Source organism: Caloenas nicobarica, chromosome 5 (assembly GCF_036013445.1).
Source record: "Caloenas nicobarica isolate bCalNic1 chromosome 5, bCalNic1.hap1, whole genome shotgun sequence".
Taxonomy (NCBI): domain Eukaryota; kingdom Metazoa; phylum Chordata; class Aves; order Columbiformes; family Columbidae; genus Caloenas; species Caloenas nicobarica.
In genome coordinates this window covers 7512947-7537066 of record NC_088249.1, presented here as the reverse complement: position 1 = coordinate 7537066, position 24120 = coordinate 7512947, and the positions used below count along the sequence as shown (strand labels likewise).

Here is a 24120-nt window from a genome sequence, read left to right as displayed (position 1 = left end):
CATAAATGCAATCAAAGAACAAATAAATGTGAAGAGCCCCATAAAGAACCAAGGTTTTCACGGTCAAAGTGGGTGCCGAATTAAATCTAAAGCAAAAACAAATGCATAATAAAATTGCTCGATGATTGTTTATTATCCTCTCCTTGGCCTAACTAAAAGGATCCATGGTCTCCTTGAGAAATAATGTACTTAAAACTAACGTGCTTTTCCACTTCACCCACATCATCAGTGTTTTAATGACCAACTTCAAGGTGTAGGCACCGTTATTTACACAAAATAATAAATTCAAATAGAAATGGTACATCAGGGAATTTCTTTCTTTTGATCACAAGTGCATTTCTTTGCAGTTTCTAGTTACTACCAATTTACAAAGAAAGCGTAATATACAGTGGATTACATGCTCTATATTGTTTTCCTCATGAAGCTCACATGTTTTTAATGCCAGGGTAAACTCACAAAAAATAATCAGGAATATTTAATTGCTTCCAGTTTTCCTGGCGAATCAGTAGGAAAACAGACCTCAGGCCCTCTCAAACAATATGCTTCTCATCTTTAAAAGTTACCAGATATTCACAGGTTCTGGGACATTTCTCATTAATGGGAAATTAAAGATAGCATAAAGCTCAGCCAGCAATCTGTAATGGCATTGAACTGCTGAAACACGATATTCAAGAACTCGTGTTTTTAGTGGAAGAAGGCCCTTTCACTAAAATTTTATATCACTGTCACTAATTTCAACTATTACTCATGCATACACATCCTGTGGCAGATATGATGGATATATAATAGGCATATAGATAAGAGTCTTTCTTGACTCTTATCATTAATGTTTTCTTGCACTCTATTAAGCTTAGAAAATTAAGAAAATTAATTTAGAGGCCTACTTCAATTTCCAGTTCTTTCTTCATTAAGAACTTCTTATAAAAATTCATATACTCCAATCCATCAAAAGCTTAATGCTCCGAATTTAGAACCGTATGACATTTGCAGGCATAAAACCTAATTTTATGCGAGTCCTTAAAATGGTGAATAAACAAAAATGCCCTTCTGAAAGGATGTCACTGGCTTAGACTCGAATTGGTGCAGCAATGAAGCTTACCACAGCAACTCTGGCCTCTTTTCCCCCTTCATTTAAAAGAATAATACTGAAAAACAGTATTTCCCCAGTCAAAATTGTCCAAGTGTAACAACCGTTTTATAGACTTTCGTAAGACTTGTGCTCTCTCTTTGTGTATTTTGATCAGATATTAACATTTCCTAAACTCAATGCAATTACTAGGCTTGAACATCAACACCTAATACAGAGAATGGTGCCAACCTCTATCAGAGGAGATATTTTAAAATACCTGCACACCCTGGTAGTTTTTACCATGTTATTTTACATTCAGTTCACATTTAAAGAAATACATTTACGAACATTTGGACCTGCCACTGAGGTTTGGGGGGGGGCTTTTTTTTTTTAATTACATTCTTCAGCAAGAAGACATCTTTCAGACAAAAAGTATGTGCTCACCAAGGCACTGGAAAAAAAAATTACCCCTAAGTTTTTTCAGAACTTAAGATTCTGTAAGATGTTGTCCTTTACCAGCAGTTAATTTCTGCTCTTGTTACAGAATACTTTATATTAGTTAAAAGGGGCATTTGGAGAAGGAATGGCTCCCAATTACTCAGTTACATCTTTATAGAAAGATCCTTCTACTTGTTATACTCTTTGCCCTTCACGGTATTTTTTGGAGACACAGCATTTTCATTTCACATCTGTCAGTCATCAGATGCTGATTTCAAAGGGGCACTTCCATAGGGACTCTGATCCTTTCATAATTCCCCCTTACTTTCACATCATGCCCGATGTGTTCGCAAATACCAATATACTTCCACTTTCAGAAATAACAACAAATACCTCCTTTCCAGTGAGATGGGAATTCAGCTGTTCATCAGTCTAACACCTTCCATCATTTTAAACTCTCTTTGGGAAGCAGGGAATCTCCTATTCATACAGCTACCACGTCACTTTAACTTCCAAACAGTAGCAAAAAATAAAGCTGCAATCACTGAATGGAAGTTTTTGCTTGACCATTTTGCTTGTTCCATAAATTTATAAATCAAAACTCTTTCACTATGAGCAACTTCCAAAAAGGTTTTCCAAGACTATGGTGGGGCATTCTGGAAAAATATTACAAGTGGTGACAGTGGTTAAGGGTCTTCTGCCTTTCAGAAAGACAAAGACCGGGCAGTTGGAACGCGATGAGAATTCACACTGTGAAACATCCATGGCTGCTTGCCTAAATAATTAAGCAAGCATGAGAAGCAAATGAGTTTTTAAGGAGAGTGTTTGTTGCTGGGGAAAGAGGCACCTGTGGTTATTTGATTCATTATTAACATTTCTAGTATAGTAATGCCTGAAGGTCCCAACCAGGTTGTTTAAATTAACTCAATCAACATAGCAATTTGCATAGGGGCTATAAAGGCAAATGCAGTCAACATGTTAATAACTTTAAATGAACAAAGGGTATTAAAAACCTAAGCAAGTATAGTCTTCCAAAAAAATACTCTGTTTTACCCTTCTCCACACAATAAACTGAAACTTCTTATTTTTTGGATCCCTATTACAACCAGAACATTACATTTAACTTCAAAAGACAACACACGAAACTACAAATATGTACCAAACCCAGCTTGTCAGACTGCAGTTCAAAGAGAGACACAAATCAAATTTAAGCAGCTTCCTCTCATGCTTTTCTTTAAAGTGTTGCCTTCCGTCTGGGGACTCCGACGGGAGAGTCGGCTTTTGCTAATCACGTATGCATTAGTCCCAGAATTCTTCCTCTGACACCACAGCAGTACAATACACCACTATCATACCATCTATGCAAGGAAGCCAATGAATAATTTGTGACAAGCATAGAGGAATCAGGGAGGCCAATGCTGCCTTTAGAACAGATAAATAAAAACGAGCGTCCAAAAATAACTCGCAATAGAAATCCTTCTGGATAAGAGTGTAGTTACTTGACTAGACAAATTGAAGATAAAGAAACAGGGGGTAAGAGTTGTCTTTTGAAGTGGCAAAGAGACCAAAGGAGGATGAGACCAGGCAAGTACTAGTTACTGATTTTCACTTCTAGTGCGCCCTCTTCCCTCATCTAGAACCGTGGTACAGTTCAGGCTGGAACGCACCTTCAACAGGTCTCCAGCCCAACCTCCTGCTCAAAGCCAGGTCAGCTACAAGAACAGACCAGCTTGCTCATGATCTTGAAAACCTTGATGGACAGAGACTTCAAAACTGCTCTGAGCAACCTGTTTCAACCCTTGGCTGTCCTCATGGTGAAAAACCTTTTTTTTGTTATCAAGTCAAAACATTTTAATTCATTCTGTCCACAGCTGCTAATCGTTCTGCTGCTCACTCCTATGAAGAGCCTGGCTCTGTCTAACATCTTTTCAGTATGCATTAGCCTTATTTAAGAGCAGGACACACCACAGGGCACACTAAAAATTATATTTTACTAGGCTGAAATTGGAGATCAAAGCACTGCCAACACCTCTTCCCAAAATCTTTTATGACTACACTGCAAAGACCCTGACAGTGGAGATTACAAGAGGCTAAAAAAGAAATTGCCGTTTCCCAGGATGCAAAAAGTGGCATTTCCCCACCCTGAGATCAAAACTTCAGCCAACTAGTTCTCCAGGTGCAAGGAACAAGGTGCCCTGAAACAGATGAGCAAAGCTGAACTGCTCAAAAGTTGGGCCAAGGCTAGACAAGCTCCGCAACTCTCCTAAACAAGCAAGGCCTGTCGCTTAGATTGTACTAACAAAAAAAGCAAACAAAAGGCCTGATTACAGACCTCTCTAAAGATTGTATTTGCAAGTAAAATGCCGTATCTGAAAATATAAGCAAGTGCTTTCCCTGTCAGAGACTGATGATGACTGATCGTCCTTCCAACTCAATCAGCATTCATCGTGGCTCTGCCCGGTTTGCTGCCGTGGTCTGGACATTTGCAGTTCATTCCAGATAATGCTTTAAAGTCTAAATGTACCAGAGGTATACTGAATCTGACAACACTTTATAGAGGAGGTTTGCAAGACATGTGACATATTTCACCTGAAGATAAAATGGGAGAAAAACCAAAGTATGGCTTTTCCAATTAAAAAAAAAAAAAAAAAAAAAAGAGAGACAACATTTTGGCTTTTTCCTGAGACGACAGCAATTTTGAAGCTCCAAAAACTATTCTGAAATGTAGCAGTTCTCCAGTAGAACAAGACAAACTCCCACATCTCAGTCATCAGCATAAGATGAAAACTGATATGACTTCTTGAATAGACTGCCATTAACAGTGAAAATCAGCCTCCTGTATTGCGAAGTTTTAGCAGCATAACACTATTCTAAAAGCATATTACACTATAAGGGACAGCTTTTTTTTTTTTTAAATGGAGAATGGGGAACCCAAATCCCAAAGCAACTCAATAAAGACAAGTACAAACCAAAGTCTTAAGAGGTCATGCTTATGATTTCCTCTTCCTTTTTTTTTTCTTTTTTAAAGAAAAAGCTAAACAGAACAACAAGCAAGAACACAAATATCATAAGTCATTAAACAAATAATGAGCTGCAGGTAAAAACAGATTCTAATGCTTCATATTATTTTTATCTCCCACGTTATGTTGTGAGCTACAGAGGGTGTTGACTCTTCCAGTGCTTGCGAGACACTGGTTGAAGGTCATGGATGCGGATGTAAGCTGGATGCGGAATGAAACAGCTAATGTTGTTTCCAGCTGCAAGATGGCAAAAGGAAGCCACAGATGGCCTTTTTCACAGGCTTTCAGTTTTCTTTTTTCCTGGTAGCTGGAGTTAAAGCTTACTTTTTGGTTTGCTTTTAGATGGAGCGATACCCAAAAGGCTGTTATGCTTTTTTTTCCCCCTCAAATGCACTGAAACCTATTTCAAGGTGATCTGATAATTCAGTCAGTAGGCTCCATGAAGACACCCCATAAGGATGTTTCACTTGGAAACTTTTCTTCAAAAACTTCTGAGGCCGGGTGATCAGCAGCCCTGCAGGTCACTTCACCTCCCGCAGCAACTGAGCTGCATCAAGGACAGAATTCTGAACAAAAATCTCAAAATTTGCTGCTAGCCTTGAAGCATGAGTTGGTGAAGGTCAACAGTAGCTCACTTTTTAGGCTTTCAGATGCGATTTTTTTCTGATACAAGATTGACACCTTTCTCATTTTACCAAGAAAATCAATTACCTGGAGCAGTATGACATATTTTGTAGATGAGTCTGAACAAGTCAAATATTTTGGAAGGATCATACCACTGCTATCACTGCCAGTGCTAACAACCTTTCTTTTTCTTTAATGACATTCACATCCCAACTTCAAGATGGCAGAGCTGTCCTTGATAAAGAGAGACACTTCAAGGTAATATAGTACAATCTAATTAACTAATTGCTTTTCTTTTTTAGGCACACAATCTGTGGGCAAAAGCTCATCTAAAGCAGAATGTGCTGAAGTTTTCTGCCTGGGCCATAAATGTTTTGCCACTGAGTTTGTTTTGTTTGGGGTTTATTTCTGGGGTTCTGGTTGGTTGGGTGTTTTTTTAAAAAAAAAAATAAACAAAACAAAACGACAACTTAGGGTGGAGGAGAAATCAAGCTAGGACCTGAAAAACTCATTTATATGTTCTGAAACAGAACTTTCTGGATAGCTACAGTTAACAATAACATTTAAGACTCCTGTTTGCTCAGATCCACCTTAAAGAAGCTATAAAGTAGAGCACATCAGAAGTCTTCACATAGCTAAATACCTATCTATTTTGCATTTTCCTCTTTCCAGGAATGATTAATTCCCTACTACTAGCCCATTTCTGTCTCTCCCATCTCTTCAGTTACCCCTCTTTAACCCTTTGGTCCTCATATGCCCCGTGTTGACACCTTTTCTGGCTGGAATGTATAGAGGGGAAAAGACAAATCATTAAATCTTTCTTGTCTGTTCCTGTGGACAATACTTTTTTTTTTTTTCATTTACAGATACAATACCTCCTCTTCTTCATATTGTGTGACTATTCTTCATATTACTGTGATCATTCCATTTCATAACAATCACCATGAAAAATCACCTGTGTTAGAAGAAAATAAACCTCCCATTCTACACATTACAAGTAATCAAAATAATTCAATAAGAGGTTGTAAAAGAGAAAAAAAAAGTTACTAATTTGAAGAACTAAGTATTCATTTGACTATTGCAATTCCAGCAGATTGCTTCAAGCAATAAATAGTCTTCAGAGGGATGCCATTTACCAAGACAGCTGGGAGGACAAAAATAGATGCAACTAACCTACTCACATTGTATGTAAAACAGTTGTAACATGGAGAATGAGGGTAAGACAGCGTATGCCAGCAGAGCTTTCTGTTTCCACATACAGAGCAAGTACATATTTCTCTCAAAATACATTTTATAAAAGACGTCTCTGTAGTGCACTAATCCATTTACACAATATTACCTACCAAAAAAGTTATTTCTGTCTTTAACAACTGTTGTTTTAAACATGTGTAACATCTGAACCTGTGCCATTGCAGTGACTCTGAATCCTGACAAAAGCATCATACTAACTCGATACATTATTTGCAGCAGTAAAAGCAAAATATATTTGTTTGACATTTAAATTTACTGAGCAGTTACTCAAATTTACAAAACCAGTGATCTTCCAATTTAGAATTCTTAGTCAGAAATTAAAACATTCCAAACACCCCATGCGGATGGCTCTTTTCTTGCAATTAATCTTAAACTTTAACAATTCAACAGAAGCTTTAAATAAAAAAAGATACAATACCTGAAGAAGGTCACTGAGGTCAAGTAACATGTCTGCGAAGAAGTCAAGGAATATACATGCTTGTTGAATGTGACAGCGTTTCTTAATTTCATTAACAACCCCAGGTTTAACAGTCAAAGAAACTAAATACCGACCAGGTACTTGGCTGCACCACTTCGGCTACCAGCCAGCATCCAGCTGAGAGCTCAGCTCCCCAAAAATCCTGCCAGCAGAATCACAGAATGTCAGGGATTGGAAGGGACCTCGAAAGCTCACCCAGTCCAATCCCCCCGCCGGAGCAGGAACACCCAGATGAGGTTACACAGGAAGGTGTCCAGGCGGGTTTGAATGTCTCCAGAGAAGGAGACTCCACAACCTCCCTGGGCAGCCCGTTCCAGGCTCTGTCACCCTCACCGTGAAGAAGTTTCTTCTCAAATTTAAGTGGAACCTCCTGTGTTCCAGTTTGTACCCATTGCCCCTTGTCCTATCATTGGATGTCACTGAGAAGAGCCTGGCTCCATCCTCCTGACACTCACCCTTTACATATTTATAAACATTAACGAGGTCACCCCTCAGTCTCCTCTTCTCCAAGCTAAAGAGCCCCAGCTCCCTCAGCCTTTCCTCACACGGGAGATGCTCCACTCCCTTCAGCATCTTTGTGGCTGCGCTGGACTCTCTCCAGCAGTTCCCTGTCCTTCTGGAACTGAGGGGCCCAGAACTGGACACAATATTCCAGATGAGGTCTCACCAGGGCAGAGTAGAGGGGCAGGAGAACCTCTCTCGACCTACTAACCACCCCGCTTCTAATCCACCCCAGGATGCCATTGGCCTTCTTGGCCACAAGGGCACAGTGCTGGCTCATGGCCATCCTGCTGTCCAGCAGGACCCCCAGGTCCCTTTCCCCTACACTGCTCTCCAACAGGTGGTTCCCCAACTTACACTGGAACCTGGGGTTGTTCCTGCCCAGATGTAAGACTCTACATTTTCCCTTGTTATATTTCATTAAATTTTTCCCCGCCCAACTCTGCAGCCTGTCCAGGCACCCATGGCATTCACTGTGTAAATTGTCCACGTGGAGTGACGGTCTGAAAGAACCAGCCAACACCTTGTGTGACTTACGGTACTCACCATATATTGCAGCCTAAGAAAGACGCAATGATAACAAAAATAACATCAGAAGGTAAAAAGCATCGTCAGTCTCCTGTGCCAGCTTAGGAACCCAGTATCCCAGAAAAACAGACGGAACAGCAAACTAAGGAAACTGCAATAAGTTTATTTTGTCCTGTTCTGTGAGGACCTGTCAAAGAGCTGGGAAGAGAAAGCCACTTTGGCTACTCTCTCTCCTCTGGCCAAGAAAACCAGCTGTTACCTTTGAGCTCTTACTGCCTCCCTCATACCCTGTGCTGCTGCAAAAAATAGCAGGTCACTGTCTACAGCTCATTATGGGCACACATGGAACTCGTAATAGCTAAAAACAAGCCAAACCCACTACAAGTCTCCATTAGATTTTACTGAAAGCGAGCACACTTATAAATATATTACCTTAACAATAAACAAAAGAGGGGGGGAAAAAACCCACATCATTAAGCATAAGATGCAAAGGTTCTTGCTGCTATCAAGCAAGAACACATGCTGGATTTCCTATCAGCTACTCAGGTGTGGCTTACACGTCGTAAAAGGGTTCCGGTTTTACCATTAAAAGGAGTGTCAAAGTAAAGTGTGAGAGAAGGAGAGAGAGAGAGAGGCAAAGGAAACATATACGCGGGGGTGTATGTACGTTTGTGTATATAGCAACGTGTTAAGAAATGCAGTATTAAAAAAAATACAGGGACGTCAGTATAGTTTGGTACATCATGGTAACGCAAGTATTAGCATATGTTCTTCTTAAAGTGTGCCTGAGTAATATAGTGCACGTTTATCCTAAATATTATCAGCCGTGGAAGGAGAATAATTCAGATAATGTAATCAGTTTATACATAAACATTTGTCTTGCTAAGAATTTTTATCCTTGAGCATTTCTATCCTTAGTTTGCATTTAAAATTATATTAATTTAGTGCTCTAAATCTGTAACAAAATTCAATACATTATGTTAATATTATTTGGTGAAAGTTTATTTTAGCACTGAAAATAAGACAGCATAGCTGGATATTTAATTAGCTGAAAACTCAATATGTCTCTGAAAAAATCCAAAATTCCTTATAGATAATATTATGCAAGACATTAAAGTAATCTTAAATTTTAACACAGTATGGAAATTGCTAACAAAAAGAAATTTGTAAACTATAGAGCTCAGAAATTTACACAGAGCAATACCGAATTCAACGCAACTTTTTGGTCAAAGTAGTGAGAAAGGAAAAAAAGGAAAGTCTTTAGCAATGAAATTGCCAAGGAACCATAATAGCAGCTCAAACAGATCTAGGAAGAAATCACTACGTCAATTCTATGCTTGAGAAACATTCTAGGTCTGAAAATGTTCCTAGATTGTTACTGACTTGAAGTGTCTGGTTACTCCATGCCCACCCTGAGATACCTTCGCCACTGAGATAAACTAATATTATCATTCATACCTGATAGATTTTGTTGCAATTTAGAAAAAAAATAAATTAAATTAAATTAAAAAGGCACCAAAGTGAGTAACGGGGTGGTCCCAGAGCCTGTCCGCTGTCAGTGGCGAGAGTGGAGGGGACAAAACGGAGGGGACAGAAAGAGAATATCCTTGCCCGAGGGTGTTTCACATCCCAGGTGAGCCACACAGACACTTTTCTAAGCCAGGTGTTTCAGTAACAGCCACGAAACCTGTGTACCAAAGTATTTTTCGTCTTCCTCAAACTGTTAAAACCACTTTGGTGAAAGACCCAAGCTTAGTAACACATGACAAGTGCTCAGGCCTTATTACTGTAAGAAAACAAAACAAAACTTTTTGTCCAAGCAAGAAGAAATAGAGAGCATCGCATGCATTTATAGTGACAAAAAAGCAGAGCTAAGAACCGGGAAAATTCACTTGCAGGGTTCAGGCAACTCTGAAACAATTCAGAGCTACACTATATCTGCTTTAACATACAGTAGCTTTGCTCCCGAGAGAAGTTAGTTCAAGTGTCCACTGAAATCGTAAGCAAAGGTCACAGTAAAAATGCGGCATTTCTGGATTTCATTTAAGGTAGCCTCCAGCAATCTTGCTCCCTGATTAGACGTGTAGCTGCTACAACCAAGCAAAAGCAAAGGGGAAATTTGAGTCATGCAGTAGCAAAGGCCTTTACTGTGAATATTGTGAGCACAATTATCAGCAGGAAGTAGTTGTAAAAACAGGCCGTTGTTTTCGAACTTCTTTTCAGAGTCGGAACAGTTCAAGAGAATGTACAACAACAGCTGAAAGCAGCAGATAATACATAATATGTATTCAAAAATTATACAATCCTAAGATAAATGTTTTCTTTGAAGCCAAAAGAAAATAACGATAATTTTACACACAGAGACTGCTAGCACATGGAAAAGTTCTCAAAGGGATAGAAGGCTACTGGTATTGGAGATATACACATACAAAATAACAGGACATAAACACAAGGGGACTTAGGTTACAAATGCACTCGATTTAAAAAAAGGGGAAAAGAAAAAGCTAAAAGCATTAACAGTTTCAACTGCTTTTCCTTTGCTATTCATTTCACCAAGGTATGCAATTGACTGTCCATCACTAGAGACTTTTAAATCAACATGAGATGAGACTAAAGGCTTTGCTTCAAAAGATTTAATTCAAGGGAATCCTTTGACCAACGTTATACAAGAGGTCAGACCGAGCGGCCACAACGCTCCCTTTCTGCTTTTATAATCTGCTAATCTGTGGATAATGTGAGAGCACCATGAATCTCAGCAGTAATGACCTCATTCTCAGCACCAGAGCAAACAAAAGTTCGTGATGAAATGAATCGTACCGGAAACCTAAAACCCAAAAAACCAAAACAAGCATGCATTTGTCCTTCAGATAGACCCAAGTACTTACATGCAGCAAAATCCCTGTGGTTTTCAATACTAGCATTTAGCAGGAGGCAAAACTGCCATTTGCCAAAGTTATATACAGAGATGCAAGAATAAATTGTGGAAGATGCTTTTATAACAACAACTATAATTTACAATAGTTGTCCCCCCTCCTAAAAATAAATAAATAAATAAAAATCCCGATTTTAGTGTCTGACAATCTACAATAACCAGGAAACCTTCAAACAGATTATTTCATGCTATTGTGTCAAAATTCTTCCACTATATCGTAGCATGTCATATGTGGGGGACAGAGGCACATATAAGCAGCACAGAGATGACGAAGAGTCTAATATTTATTTTATTCAGTTAGGTAGTTTTCATAAGTTATCCTCAGGCTTCTTCTTACTTATTTTTACAAGCTTACTACCAAATCAGCCGTACCACAGGAAGAGGACTATTGCCAAGGAATCGTGACTGCAAGCCACTCATCAGAAATTCGACATCCGTAAGAGCCGTACTGTCCAGTAATGAAGCGTTACCTTTTTTGAGTTGAAGCTAAAATGCTTTCTGTTTCTAGCAAAAACTAAAACCAGATCCATTAAATATATAGAATATTTAAACATACAGTCTATCTTCGTACTCAACAAGAGCAATTCAGCTAGCTGCAAACAAAAAGGCAAAAGCTTAATAGGTAATCTGACTGAAGAGCAACAACATTTCTGAATATTAAAACAAATTTTTCTCAAGTTCTAAATGAAATTAAATATTTGCAATTTCAATGTTACAGTTCTGTATAAGCTACATATGAGACGGGAACTCCCCAGAAGCAATTACAATAACAAATATGTGGAGATAAAACAAAAGGGAGTGTGATACCAGGGTGAAAAACCAGTGACAGCATTTGGCTGGCCCTGAACCCAGTTTTCCACCTTTCAGTTCAACACCCAATTCACAAACTTCCCTTTCCATAGTTTCATACGCCAAGTGATTTCTGATTATGACTTATCACGACTTTATCTCTGCTGCTTTACAAACGTTCACTATTTTAATTAGCAATTAATTAAAACTGACTGGCAGCACTAATTGTTTAAAGTAAACACTTCTCTTCCCAATGACACTGAACTAAAATGATTAGAAAATAATAACCAAAACCAATTCTGTTGTAGAAAACTAATTCCTGATAGCTCTAATAAAAGCTTTGCAGTGAGGCTGAAATCCTACAGAGCCAGTTTCCAAAGTTTCTTAAGTTTACAATTTTGTCTGTGCAAATAAGTCCACACAGCACAGGCTGCACTTGAGTATAAAAACAAACCAGCATTTAACAAATCAAACCGGCAAGTAGAAATGCCATTTTCATAAAAAGCTATCTTTATTTATGTGTAGATTAACACATGAGCAAAAAAAAAAAAAAAAAAGGCATTTTGCTCTGTGGGTTTTTTTCCTTCTTTGCACACAGCTGCACATCTGTACCTCAAAGAATTGTATTTTTCTGTCTCGTGTATTCTCAAATCCCCAACCTAAGGACAAAAAGCAGTGCCGCACTCCTTCCCCAGGTAAATAGGGCTGCTTCTTCCACAGTTCCCTTTTAGCACATGCAACGCCTCCGTCTTCACAGTTAAACCAAAGTTCTGGGCAGTAATTCATCCCGGTACAACCACCTGGGCAGGTGATTAGGAAGGAAACAGGCATTTCAGGCTGCATTCGCCCTACCTCGCTTCAGGGCGTCACTGAAAGGGTTACAGGCGTCACTTTCTGGCTCACCCGAGATCTGAATTAGATCTGAATTAGCCCCCCGACACCAGTTCTCTCCCCTCCTCTATCTCCAGTGACTGCAGACAAAACCCAGGGCAGCTGGGCTGGACGGGACGGACGCAGCGCCTGCTGCGCTGACTCCCCAACACACACACAGCTCCGGCTTTCCTAAATTAATGCCGTAGCTTTTCTTAATAATTGGCTTCAGAGCCATCCCCATTCAGAGGAACATTTGCAAAAGCATGCCAGCCTAACTGAATCTTCAGCACTTTCGCAAACGCTGCCCATACAGAATACCATCTTCGAAGGATTCAGGCCAGGCTGTATTCTTAGTGTCACTGACTTCAAGTAAATAACCTGCTTTGTGGGATATTGCAAAGTATTTACATAGTCGCATGTAAATTTATGACACAGTGCAACAACAAAAAAACCAAAAAAATATATTTCTTGTCACAAAATGCTTGTACAGCCAACTCTCAATTATTCAGAATACCAGATGGATAAAATATGCGAAGAATATCCATACTAAGCTACTGAAAGGTAATCTAGTTGGTGTATTTCGTTTGGGAAAATAAAATGTAGGCACAGAATGAAAAAGTAAATATTAATTTAAAAGTTTTGAGAGACATGAGGTTAATCTTCAAGCTGGGTGATGTGACCATGTATAAATAACAGTTGGCTATATTCAAACAACGAAAAGTCTCCAAACAAGAAAGAGAGACCCCATCCCCTGAACAGTAAATTGAGCAAGTGCTGGTGAGGGAAAACAAGAGAGGTTGCTAGGAGAAGAGAGGTTTAAGGAAGAACTTAAAAGAAGTGTGGGGCTGGCAGACAAGAATGGGAGAGAGGCACCAGGAAATGAGCAAAGCTCAAGCTGTAAGGGAAAAAGAAACAAGAGTAAATAGTGAAATCCCTGCAGAAAACATCCTGCGTCTGAAAAGAGTTCAAAAACATAAGCAGATATGAAATTGCACAGTCCGAAAATCTGCACAGGATGATCATTTGATAATAAAGTGGGCATGAAAAAAGCAGCTAGGAAGGAGGATACCAACAGTAAAGATTTAGGTAAACTTAAAGAAGTTCAGTTCTGTCTCTTTTCCCTGTATGCAAACTCTGTAAGGGTTACGACTCCTGTACCGACAGTGAAAGAGAAGTTTCACAAAACTCAGAGGTGCAGATTTTGAAGAACTATTCTGAGGTGACAATCGGGTATTCACCACAGCAGCATCATGTGCATTTGGAAATGCAAAGCAGGGGGCACAGAGAAAAATGGCAAAAACTGAAAGTAGAGAAAAATCACTGCCTGCTCAGAGGCGGCAAAGGAAAACCAGCGCTGCTGTGAGCCTGATAGTCTGCTTTACAGAACACTCCAAATGGAAGAATTTGGAAAGATGAAAAAAAAAAAGTAAAAAGAAAACAAAAAGAGATAGTTGAGCTATGGTTTGCTTGGCAATTTACACCAACATGAATGAACAGAATAATCTCAGCCTGCCTCAAACTGGCTTCGTTCTGGCCCATCACCACCCCCTTCCCTGGGCTGCTGTGGCAAACCAGCCTAGGGAACTGTCTGAATTTTTTTTTTTTTTTCCTTTTATTTTCTTTTTCCCCTCCTGTTTTCAGCTGGATTCACTCCCCAGTCCACACGTAGCTGCACAAACACCTGGGCTGATAGAAGGCAGGGGATGGACTGGGGGAGGACTGAACAGGCAAGGGCAGAGCCAGATGAGTTCTTTCTGAAGCTGCGCCAGCTCACGCTGGCTTAAAACCTTCATCAGAACTAGAGCCTGAGACAGTCTGTCACTCACCCATCCCACCTTCTCGAATTTCTCTTTAAAGTAACACTGTTTGCAGAGCTCTCTCAGGCTTGCTCCAAAACAAAGACCTGCCTTATCTGAAAGAGAAACCTTAGAACAAATAAGGAGCAAAAGCCTGCAGAATAGCTGCTTTATAGTAAACCAAAATCTTATAAAAGTGATAACACCTTCCTTGTTTTAAGTACATACACAGTTCCTGTGTGAAAGTTCGTCGCAGAACTGCTCTGCTTTACCCACAGCAAAACCTGTTACACTTTTTGAAAAGTAGCCTTACGGTGCTCAATTAAACCAGAACAAAACCAAATTCTGCAGATACAGAATGTTTTACATTTTCCATGCTAGAAGCCAAGCGTTACATCTTTGCTTTCATGCCCATACTGAGTCTAATGCACTGGTATTAAGTGCTCCTCGGAGAATTATCTCAGCAGAGCTTTGCTGGGGTGGGAGCGCGGCAGCTGCTGTACCCGGCACGGGGACACGGCTGAGTTTGCACAGAAACTCAGACGCTGCTTTCCTGCCAGTATCAGTGAACTTGATTTAACCGTGCACAGGCAGCACTTAAATCTTACACGTAAAACAGTGCCGCTCGCTTAGCAGAAAATTCATGATACTAGAGCCTTTGTTTTAAGAAAAAGTGCAGCTTCAAAAAAATGAACTGCATCCCTGCCATTCTGAGGCTGCTGACTCCTTAATGGCCTTTGGTGGGAGATCCAGCCATCAGATGTGTTAAATTTCCCATTCTCAAAAGCCTTTAAGAGAATCGTATCAGCATATGTCACGTAACACAATGAGAGAATACGCCCTTCTCTATCGGATGCCCATGGGCACATACCTGTGAAAACCTCTTTTGGTTATCTGAACTGGATACCTGCCGCCGTGCACCAAAGGGAGCCCTTGTATTCAGCAGGTGGGCAGTCCAGGAACGCCCTTCTCCCTAACGGGGTGTGTGCCTGTTGATCAGAAAAATCTCACCTGGGCAGGCGGGAGAGCTCTCTGCATCCCCACGCTCCCTCAGAAAATGCCAGACGTGACGGCTTCACGGACACTTCCACAAATCTGCCACACTGTTAATTACTGGTCTTGCAGTAATCAAAGCGAGTCTGATTAAAGTCATTACAGTAACTCGCAATAACTTCCCCAATCACCTGTCTTTGTTACAGAACTTAAATGCAGTGTGGAGCTGAAAACTCGGTGATTGGAACTAGTTTATCGGCAGTGCTTGGAAGTCAGGACAACACGCCACTTCTGCACTGGCTATCTTCTCAAAATAGTCTGGTTTAGTCATTTTCAATAAAATAAATACGAAAACATGGAGCTAAACTGATGCGCGGCATCGGTGAGTTGAAAAATCCTCAGCCCATGCTTTCACTTTAAGAAATGCCCACGCTAAATATATATATATATAAAAAAAAATCACTGCCAGGAACCTTCATAAGTCGTAACAGCACAGAGCTATATGGAATCTGATTTTTAGTAGAGAGAGTACATTTTCTAAACTGGGCTTGCCTTATGGTTCATAAATAGCAGCTTATCCCAAATGAGTTACTAATAAAGTGTTTTACCAAATATAAAATAACACATCTTGCAAAGGCTATGCTTTGGAGTACCACTGTAAGAGTACTCAAGGGAGGTTTATTTAGCAGTACAGGAGTAGAAAACTCACATTACATCCTTGGACGGTTAGCCAGGTGTCTTGGGATACAGTAACAAACACAAGCAACTGAGATAGCACATATGAATTTACCAGCCTGTGGACAAGATGCAATATGCAAACATGTCTTCATTTCTACTTCACGCCAATGCACAAAGGAGAAATCACCTTTAGCTGTCACTGGCAGGGTGAGAATACACCTTCAGTTCCCAAGAGCCCAACTGACCAGGGCTCAGGAAGAACTAAAAAAAGAAAAAGAACTGCAATAGCTTTTCTAACTTTAAAAATATCAAATACCAATTTTAAATACCTTTCAGGGCTAGAGACGAGTGATGCATCATACTTTGAAATTGATACAATTCTCAACATGACACATTCCCCTTCAAGGACATAATACACTGAATATTAAATTTAAAACAAATGTCTTGAAAAGTTGCCCCTAGATTACATTTGGTCCTTGAACAAGTAGAATACAGCAGGTAGAGGGAGGAGTTCACATGGCAGGGAAGAAGGATGACGTATCTGAGATTTTAAGGCAGCTAAATTTTCAGAGTTCAATTACAAGAACGAATCTTTGAGATGATCTACTGAATAGGGAAAATACAGTCGCAGGCATTTGATACCCTTTATATTTTATCTGCCTGAAACGGCGGGAAATAAGTGCTTCTCCTTTGGAATGAGTTTTCCCCAAGAAAATGAACACTGGGCTGTGCCTCAGGACACTGGGTTTCCATTTTTTCCCTGAAAAAAAAAAATAAATTCATCCTTCTTCATCATGTTTTTATAATGAAGACAACAGTTCCCCTTTCCTTCGTAAAATGCTCTGAAATCTTCTGATTATCTTCCTATCATAATACACATTTTAACTCTGGGGTTCCCAAGTCTCTCCAAAGGACTAGAGAAACAAGCTTTCAAATGTGCTTCTGCTATAATCTCCCCATCATTAACTAACTTTATGGTCAATAATTATTTTTCGGACCATGTCCTCGCCTTTGTAAGACCTAAGAAACATCCTGTCTTAATGCAACGTCCTGATATAATTAGTGACTTTATGATATGCAAGTCAACATAGAAGTGTGCCCACCTGTCCAAAACGTGCAAAAACGGCTTAAGAACTAAGTGACATCCTGAGCGCCTGACAATGAAAACAGATGCAATGCGTATCAGAGATTCAACCCCTCCTTTCAAGTACACCAGACCTAATTTTCATGCCTTTATTACCCAAAACACAAAGTTAAGAAGCTCCTTTATTCAGTTTAAGAGTTAATTTGATCTTGCACCAATTTTCTCTAAAATCACTTTGTAAATACACACACCAATTCTCAGTGTTAAAGAATATAAAGCAAGCGTCAGCTCCTTGTTTAATGGTTACTCATCTTTATGAAGGAATCCTTAAGGAGCAAAAGGAAAACCCTTTACTGGGACAGGGGGAGAATGGTAGGAAGGGACCAGAACACACATACCAGTGTTCTACTGAAAGCTCAGGTTGTCAGTAAGCAATCTGCTGCAATTCTCTGCTTGTCACGGGTACTGCAATTCTGTTGGCATTACTGTCAATATTTACCTCACTTAAGCAGGAACTCCCAAAGCATCGCAAGATGACATGGCACAGCATCAGTTAGTGAACACAATGAAGTTCATTTACTTGCAAATGGCATTTCTCACGTTCTTAAAAGTTAACAACCTTCATTAGATGGTTTTAATCAAGATGGAAAATGAGGAATATTTTCCTGAAGTGGCATTTTAAACTTTTATCCCTGTATTATCTTTTTTTTGAATGCTGTAGCAATGGCAAGTACTTATCTCATGTCTCTCTTACAGCACAGAGACTGCTCTTTCATTATCAGTTTTTAAGAAGCTGTAAACTTATCTCAGCTGCTGGAATTCTTCACAAGAGGGAAAAAAAAATCAGTAATGATGTACATATCATCTGCCTCTGGGAAAATAAAAACTGCCAGTGATATGCTGGGAAAGATCTCCTTAAGACTCCTTTCACACAGTCTTGCAGTAGTTTTATTGTAACCAAGCAATGTAATTTCAAATAATAATCTACAGCGCGCTGAAGGCGAGCTCCTAAAAATACAGCTCTGCTTCAAACAACAACCAAGAATGCTATTGTGGGTCTCGTGTTTACAGCTGCTCGCTGATTGTGTCATATTTGCAAAGCTTTCAGGAAAAATGATAACTTTTTTTTTTTCCCCGCTGCTGAGACTTACAAATTCAGCCTAGGATTCTGATAACAAGCTCAGTATATAACACCAGAGCTAGTGAGCCTGCAGACCTCACTCCTCTTCACAATTTTGGCTAAAAATTCCTAGTGTTTTAGCCAATATACTTTAGGAAAATCTAATAGGAGAGTAATATGCAGAACAGGGCTTCTAACACTGTGGGAGGCAACATACTACTCTATGAGGTATAGATGCACATGGGACACAAACATATCTACATGATATTACTGCCCTGATGAGCGAGGCAGTTTGCTTCCCTTCTGTGCCTCAGCTTCTCCAACCAGAAGATGGGGATGGTAATACTGACCTCCATAAAATGCTATAAATTCTACACCTCCATCACCAGGACCCTCAGCTAGGAGGGAATAAACAGGAGTCGCAGTCCTGCTGCCAGAACTGTTTACATATTTAAAAAAATAAAGAAATGCATAGAAATAACCTGAAAGAAAGAAGCCAAGCTAGGTATACACCCGCTTGAAGCCTGGCCATTCACCTACAAAAGCTTCCACTTGTTTGCTCTTCTGGCCCCACAATGCCTGCGTTTCAGATTGCACAGCAACAGCAGCTTCAAAAGAAGAACAGGTAGGGTTCAGCCCTGACTGCCCTCTCGGCTTTGAACTCCCATTACAGAAGCAAATCTGGGTTTTCAGCAATTCAGGAAGGGGCTTTAGTCAGCAGCCCTAAAAATAGTAATTTAAAAAAATTAAATTAAAATTAAAAAAAAAAAAAAATCAATAAGCACCTGTTGTTGTGTCACCCAGCAGAAGATGGATTGCTCTGGACTCTGAGCAAAGAAAAATTCTCTGTACAGAGCACTAGGCAAACACCTAAACCGCCAACTGGAAGGACGTTCAGCTGCACTCCTGAGCAACGTGTCACCTACCCATCCACTTTACATGGCAGCCTAAAGAACACAGGCTTGGGGGAAACTGCTACTGTGGTGCATGCTCTTTGCCTTGACTTCAGCACAGCTGAAGACACAGTCAGCCATGTGTTCTTAACGCCAAACTGTTGAGACATCACGGTTTGGCTAGCTGGCCTAGAAGGTAAGCATGAAATTGGCTGGACTGGGCAAGTTTGAAGGGCTGTGATTAACAGTACAAAGACACAGGTAGCAGACGGGTACGACAGGTATCCCTCAGGGGCAACACTGCCTTGATTAGCAATGAGCCGGCAAGGCAGAAGGCACCCCAGGCAAGTATGAAGATGACACCAAGCTGGGGAGCAGTCAACACATCAGAAGATGGGGCTGCCATTCCGAGGGATCTGAGCAAGTTGGAGAACCGGGCTGACAGGAGCTACATCTGTCTTTGAACTTCTTGACAAGTCTCACACGCGACACAGAATAACCCCTTCAGTACAGGCTGGGAGTGACCAGCTAAGCAACAGCTTGCACAAAAGGAGCTGGAGGTCCCCATGGACAAACTGAGCAGAAGTCAGCAGCATGCTCTTAGAATCATAGAATCATTTTAGTTGGAAGAGATCCTCAGGATCATCAAGTCCAGCCATAACCTAACCTAACTCTAGCACTAAACCATGCCCCTAAGAACCTCATCTAAATGCCTTTTAAACCCCTCCAGGGATGGTGACTCCACCACTTCCCTGGGCAGCCTGTTCCAACACCTGCATCTTGCACCAAGAAAGGCCAAACACATGCCAAGTTGTATTAGCAAAAGTGCAGCCAGCAGTCGTGGGAAGTGGTGATTCCCCTCTGTTCAGGGGCTGCATCTGGAGAGCCATGTTCAGGTCTCAAGCACAACATCAATACTCTGGAGTGACTACAGCAGAGGGCCACCAAGATGGTTGAGGGGCTGGAATATGTGATATATGAAGAAAAGCTGAGAGTGCTGGGCTTGTTCAGCCCAGAGAAGGCTTTAGGGGAGATCTAATGCTGTCTTAACTACCTCATCAGGAGGCAAAGAGAATACAGAGCCAAATTCTTCTCAGACACACACAGACAGAATGAAAGACAACCAACACAAGTTGCAGCAAGAGAAAATCTGATTAGATATTAGGAAAAAAAAATTGCCATAAAGGTACTAAAGCACTGCCCAGATGCCTAGAGAGTATGACGTGCCCATTGCTAGAGACAACCAACACTCAACCAGAGAAGGACTTCAGCAATCTACTGAGGACATGAGCAGAGACTGGAGAGCTGACTTCCAGAGGCCACTTCCAATCTAAATTATTCTACAATCCTACATAGGGCCTTATGGATCATCTCCTCCATATTTCATCACCTTCAGATCCATGGCCTATACAAACATTGCCCTATACGTACCCCACCTTCATTGACTGCTGGAGAGCTGGTGGAAATGCTCTGTATTCCCTTTCCTCCCAACCTAGAACCTGTCAGCAGGAAGGGCGGTTGTGTGTAGCTTCTGTCAAGCTACTTTTTTTGCAGCTTCTTTGTTTGATGCAGTCCTCATGTTCTGGATAGTACCTCAGCCAATGTTCTTGGCTCCTGATCCTGGTCCCAGCTGCTCCAGTTGCAACAGGAGGAAAGTGACCAGTTTACAGCTCTGCTGGGAGGGCTGCCAATATTATCGGCAAAAATCAAGGGCTGGAGTGTTCTCTTGTTTCATCATTGAATGAGAAAGAGCTGAGACACTGAAGTCACCAGTTTGAAGACTGAGGAATGAGTACAGCAGCAACCAATACTTGAGTTGCTTTCCTCTGCCACAGTGAGAGCTTAGAGCCTTGGTGGAAGATGATAAATATTAAACCAAACATTGACAAAAATCTTTTTCAACTGAAAAACTATAATCTGAATATGAGCTGGAAATAATTATTGGCAATGAACTGGGTCCTCCAGATGTGAGAAGAATGCAGTGATTCGGGAGTCCCTCAGAGGCTGCAGCACAGATGCAGTCCATCTGTTGCATTCTCTAGAAGACTGATCCTTTAAGGACCAGAAATCTTCATATGGAAAATTCAACTTATATTCTGCAGTAGTTAACAGCACCCATGTGGGAAAACCAAACTTTCAACTCCCAGGTAAGTACAGAATAAAGTGTTCTCTGAATTCAGGTACCAACTGAGACACAGCAGCTGAAACCTCCAGATGTTTCTTTAAAAGAAGGCTTCTTCAGTAATGACTTAGAATTATTTCACATTTCTTTCCTCATTTCCCTGGAGATCAAGGATGGTCTGCTGGTGATTTCCATGGCAAATTTCAAAAGAAATATTCTCAATTCAGACAGCCCAGTTCTTTTGCCCAAGAGGAAAAGTCACAGAAAAGCATCCATACTCTGACAACCTTTGGAGCTGAATAGGCAGAAATTCATTACTCTCAAGCCATGGTTTCATTAGGCAGGGGGAAAAATAGGTGTATTTTTAATGCACGTTAGCTAGAAGGGGATAAAATCCTTGCAAAGTAAGGACACTGTGGTGCTTTCTCTGAAATGGGAAAGTTCAGGTAACCTCTCAAATTTTCTGCACTCTAACTTGAAACACCAGCTCTTTGTTTGTCCTAGAATTGTGCCACGCATTACAGTACCTGAAATGACAATAACAACTTTGTTTGCCCTTGGAAACTGCAAGGCCAAAAGGCCCTCTACAAGCACAATAAAAAGTTAAAAGGACCAATTATAGAAGGAAAAATACTGTAAAACAGATAAGGTGAGAAATTCTCCTGATGACGGGACACAGGCAATGTTTGGAGTTCTGGTTTTTACGTAATAAAGACTTTCACATTTCAGTTAGCACACATCATGTTGCTGAATATGCATTTTTACTGTACATTTTTCTCTTCATATTAAAAAGATTCTAGCACATTATAAGTTAGATACAGTTTTTAGTCCATTTTTCAGTCTATATCCCATCATTCAAAATTGGCTTTCCATCATGAATAGTTCATATATGATAACATTAAATATATCATTCACCATTCCTCTCTGCTTACCGATACAAAAGGAATCTGAAGAGCACTCTGATTTCTACTCCCTGTTGAGGCATAAGCTAAGACTTTATTTTTGGCAGACAAGCTGCTCCTTCATTGAAGAAACAGTTATATATCTCCTTTTAAAAATACTGATTAGCAAATCTGATAGCACTTTACCAACACATACAGTCAAAACATCAGTCAGACTACTGTGTTTCTCCCAATCTGGAAGGATGTTGAAAATTTAAATGATTCACTTACAACTGATCTGAAGATGAGAGCTCCACAATTTATGTTTTATTGTCAAATGTTTAAAGGATTAAATCTAAATAAAATGCACAATACGCAAGCTTCAAAGCACACATTATCTTCAACATCTTATTTCCAATTAGCAAGTCAAAATAAAGAAGGCATAGGGAACATTTGGCTTCAAAAGCAGAGTTCTGGAAGAAATAAAGATTTTGGTTGTTTTGGGTCTCATTTAAGGCTGCTATTTCCCCAAACTGCTGAAACTGGATAAGATAGAAAGATTATCCTCTCTCTCAAAGGGGGGAAAATAGCAGACATACCACCACGTGATTGAGTATTACATCATTCGTATTTACAACAATACTGAGCCAGTTTGGCAGTTAAACTTAAAAGACATTTTCTTTTGCCTTCAAGGAAGGACACGAACTTGCCACAAAGGCAGGCTAACAGTGAAAAGGTTAGAAAAAGCTCAGTTCACAATTTTGCTTGCCATGAGATTACAAAATGCTAAAAATCTTTCACTGAGAAGCATTTCCAGTATGAAGTTTACTTACAAAGACTATGTCATGCTAATAAAATCCTAGTGACAAACATCTGAAGAAATAAGACAGCTCTTGAGAAGTACTTTCACCAGTTTTTAACAGGCTTATATACTTTATTAGGATGTACGAAATCATTATCAAAATCACTTTCAAGATATGAGGACAGGCCAGGTATGAGAATGAATCCTGTTTTATAAAGACAAATTTGAAAGGTAATATTGTTTCTCTGATATACCTTCCCTTTGTTCTTATAACATCAAAAAGCGCAAGACAAAAAAGCTGCATAGGACTTAAAAATATGATGAAAGTGGACACAGTTTTAGAAGACTTCAAGCTAAAATAATATTTGCAGATAGCAAGCACAAAAGTGCTTACAGGTCTGAACGCACTGGCTTTTATTCACCCTATTTTGTATTACTGATCTTAATTAAACTATTTAATAATATGAATTTGTCTTCTAAGGCATCATTCTTACAGCATTAACATGCAAACACACAATCTTTGAAATGATTTTAATGAAGGGGAGCATTTAATTTTCTAATTGGCTTCTAAAGTATTAAAATGCAGAAAACATTAGTGATGGCTACAGCCATGAATATTTTTCAGTGACCGCATCAAAAACATCGACCGTAATTGATCATGTTTGCTACCAGCATTCAAACAAAGTATGGGGTAACACTTTTTTTTTTTTTTTCTCCTCTTTTTGTTCTTTTTTTAAGGGGGGTGGGCGTGCAGGGAAGGAAGGGGAAGCGGCTCCTCCACATCCCACGCCACCTCCAGCACATCCTCTGACAAAAGCAAGAACGTGCTACACAATGACCGGCGGTACCACACTGTTTTCTATTTAACTGGTGTTTGTAACATATTAGCTCCCATCGGGTCGAAACACCACCCAGTTATAAGGCTGGGTTTGCTGACATAAGCACCAAAATTCAGATGCAGAGATAAACTTCTGAATTCAGCAGAGAGCCAACCTAATCATTTCCTCTTTTAAACAAGCTTTAAGGAGATTGTTAAATATTTATTTTCACAAGCATGCAAGGATCACTGAAGGTCAAAGACATCAGAGGTGTGATCCCCTTCCTTATCGTCCCTCCTTTGTATTTATTTCACTGGAGGGAGGCCTCTCTGCCATCACACTTCCCTCCCCTCATCCATCACGCACAACTCGTCCTGCCCTCGGTCCCCTCGTTATTTCCCATGTCTCCGCCGCCACGTTTCAAAGCATC

At 40.1% G+C, this 24120-nt stretch overlaps 1 protein-coding gene across 3 annotated transcripts in view; it reads right to left on the bottom strand.

The window, feature by feature from the left end:
• BRF1 (BRF1 RNA polymerase III transcription initiation factor subunit) overlaps positions 1-24120 on the bottom strand; it is a 179339-nt gene that overhangs the window by 100092 nt on the left and 55127 nt on the right. For all 3 annotated transcript variants that reach the window (XR_010606245.1, XR_010606246.1, XM_065635197.1), the window contains exon 4: positions 6821-6852. Coding sequence is in view for 1 of the 3 variants with exons in the window: in XM_065635197.1 (XP_065491269.1) it covers positions 6821-6852 (32 nt within the window). In the remaining 2 variants the exon portion in view is untranslated. The remainder of the gene's footprint in view (positions 1-6820; positions 6853-24120) is intronic.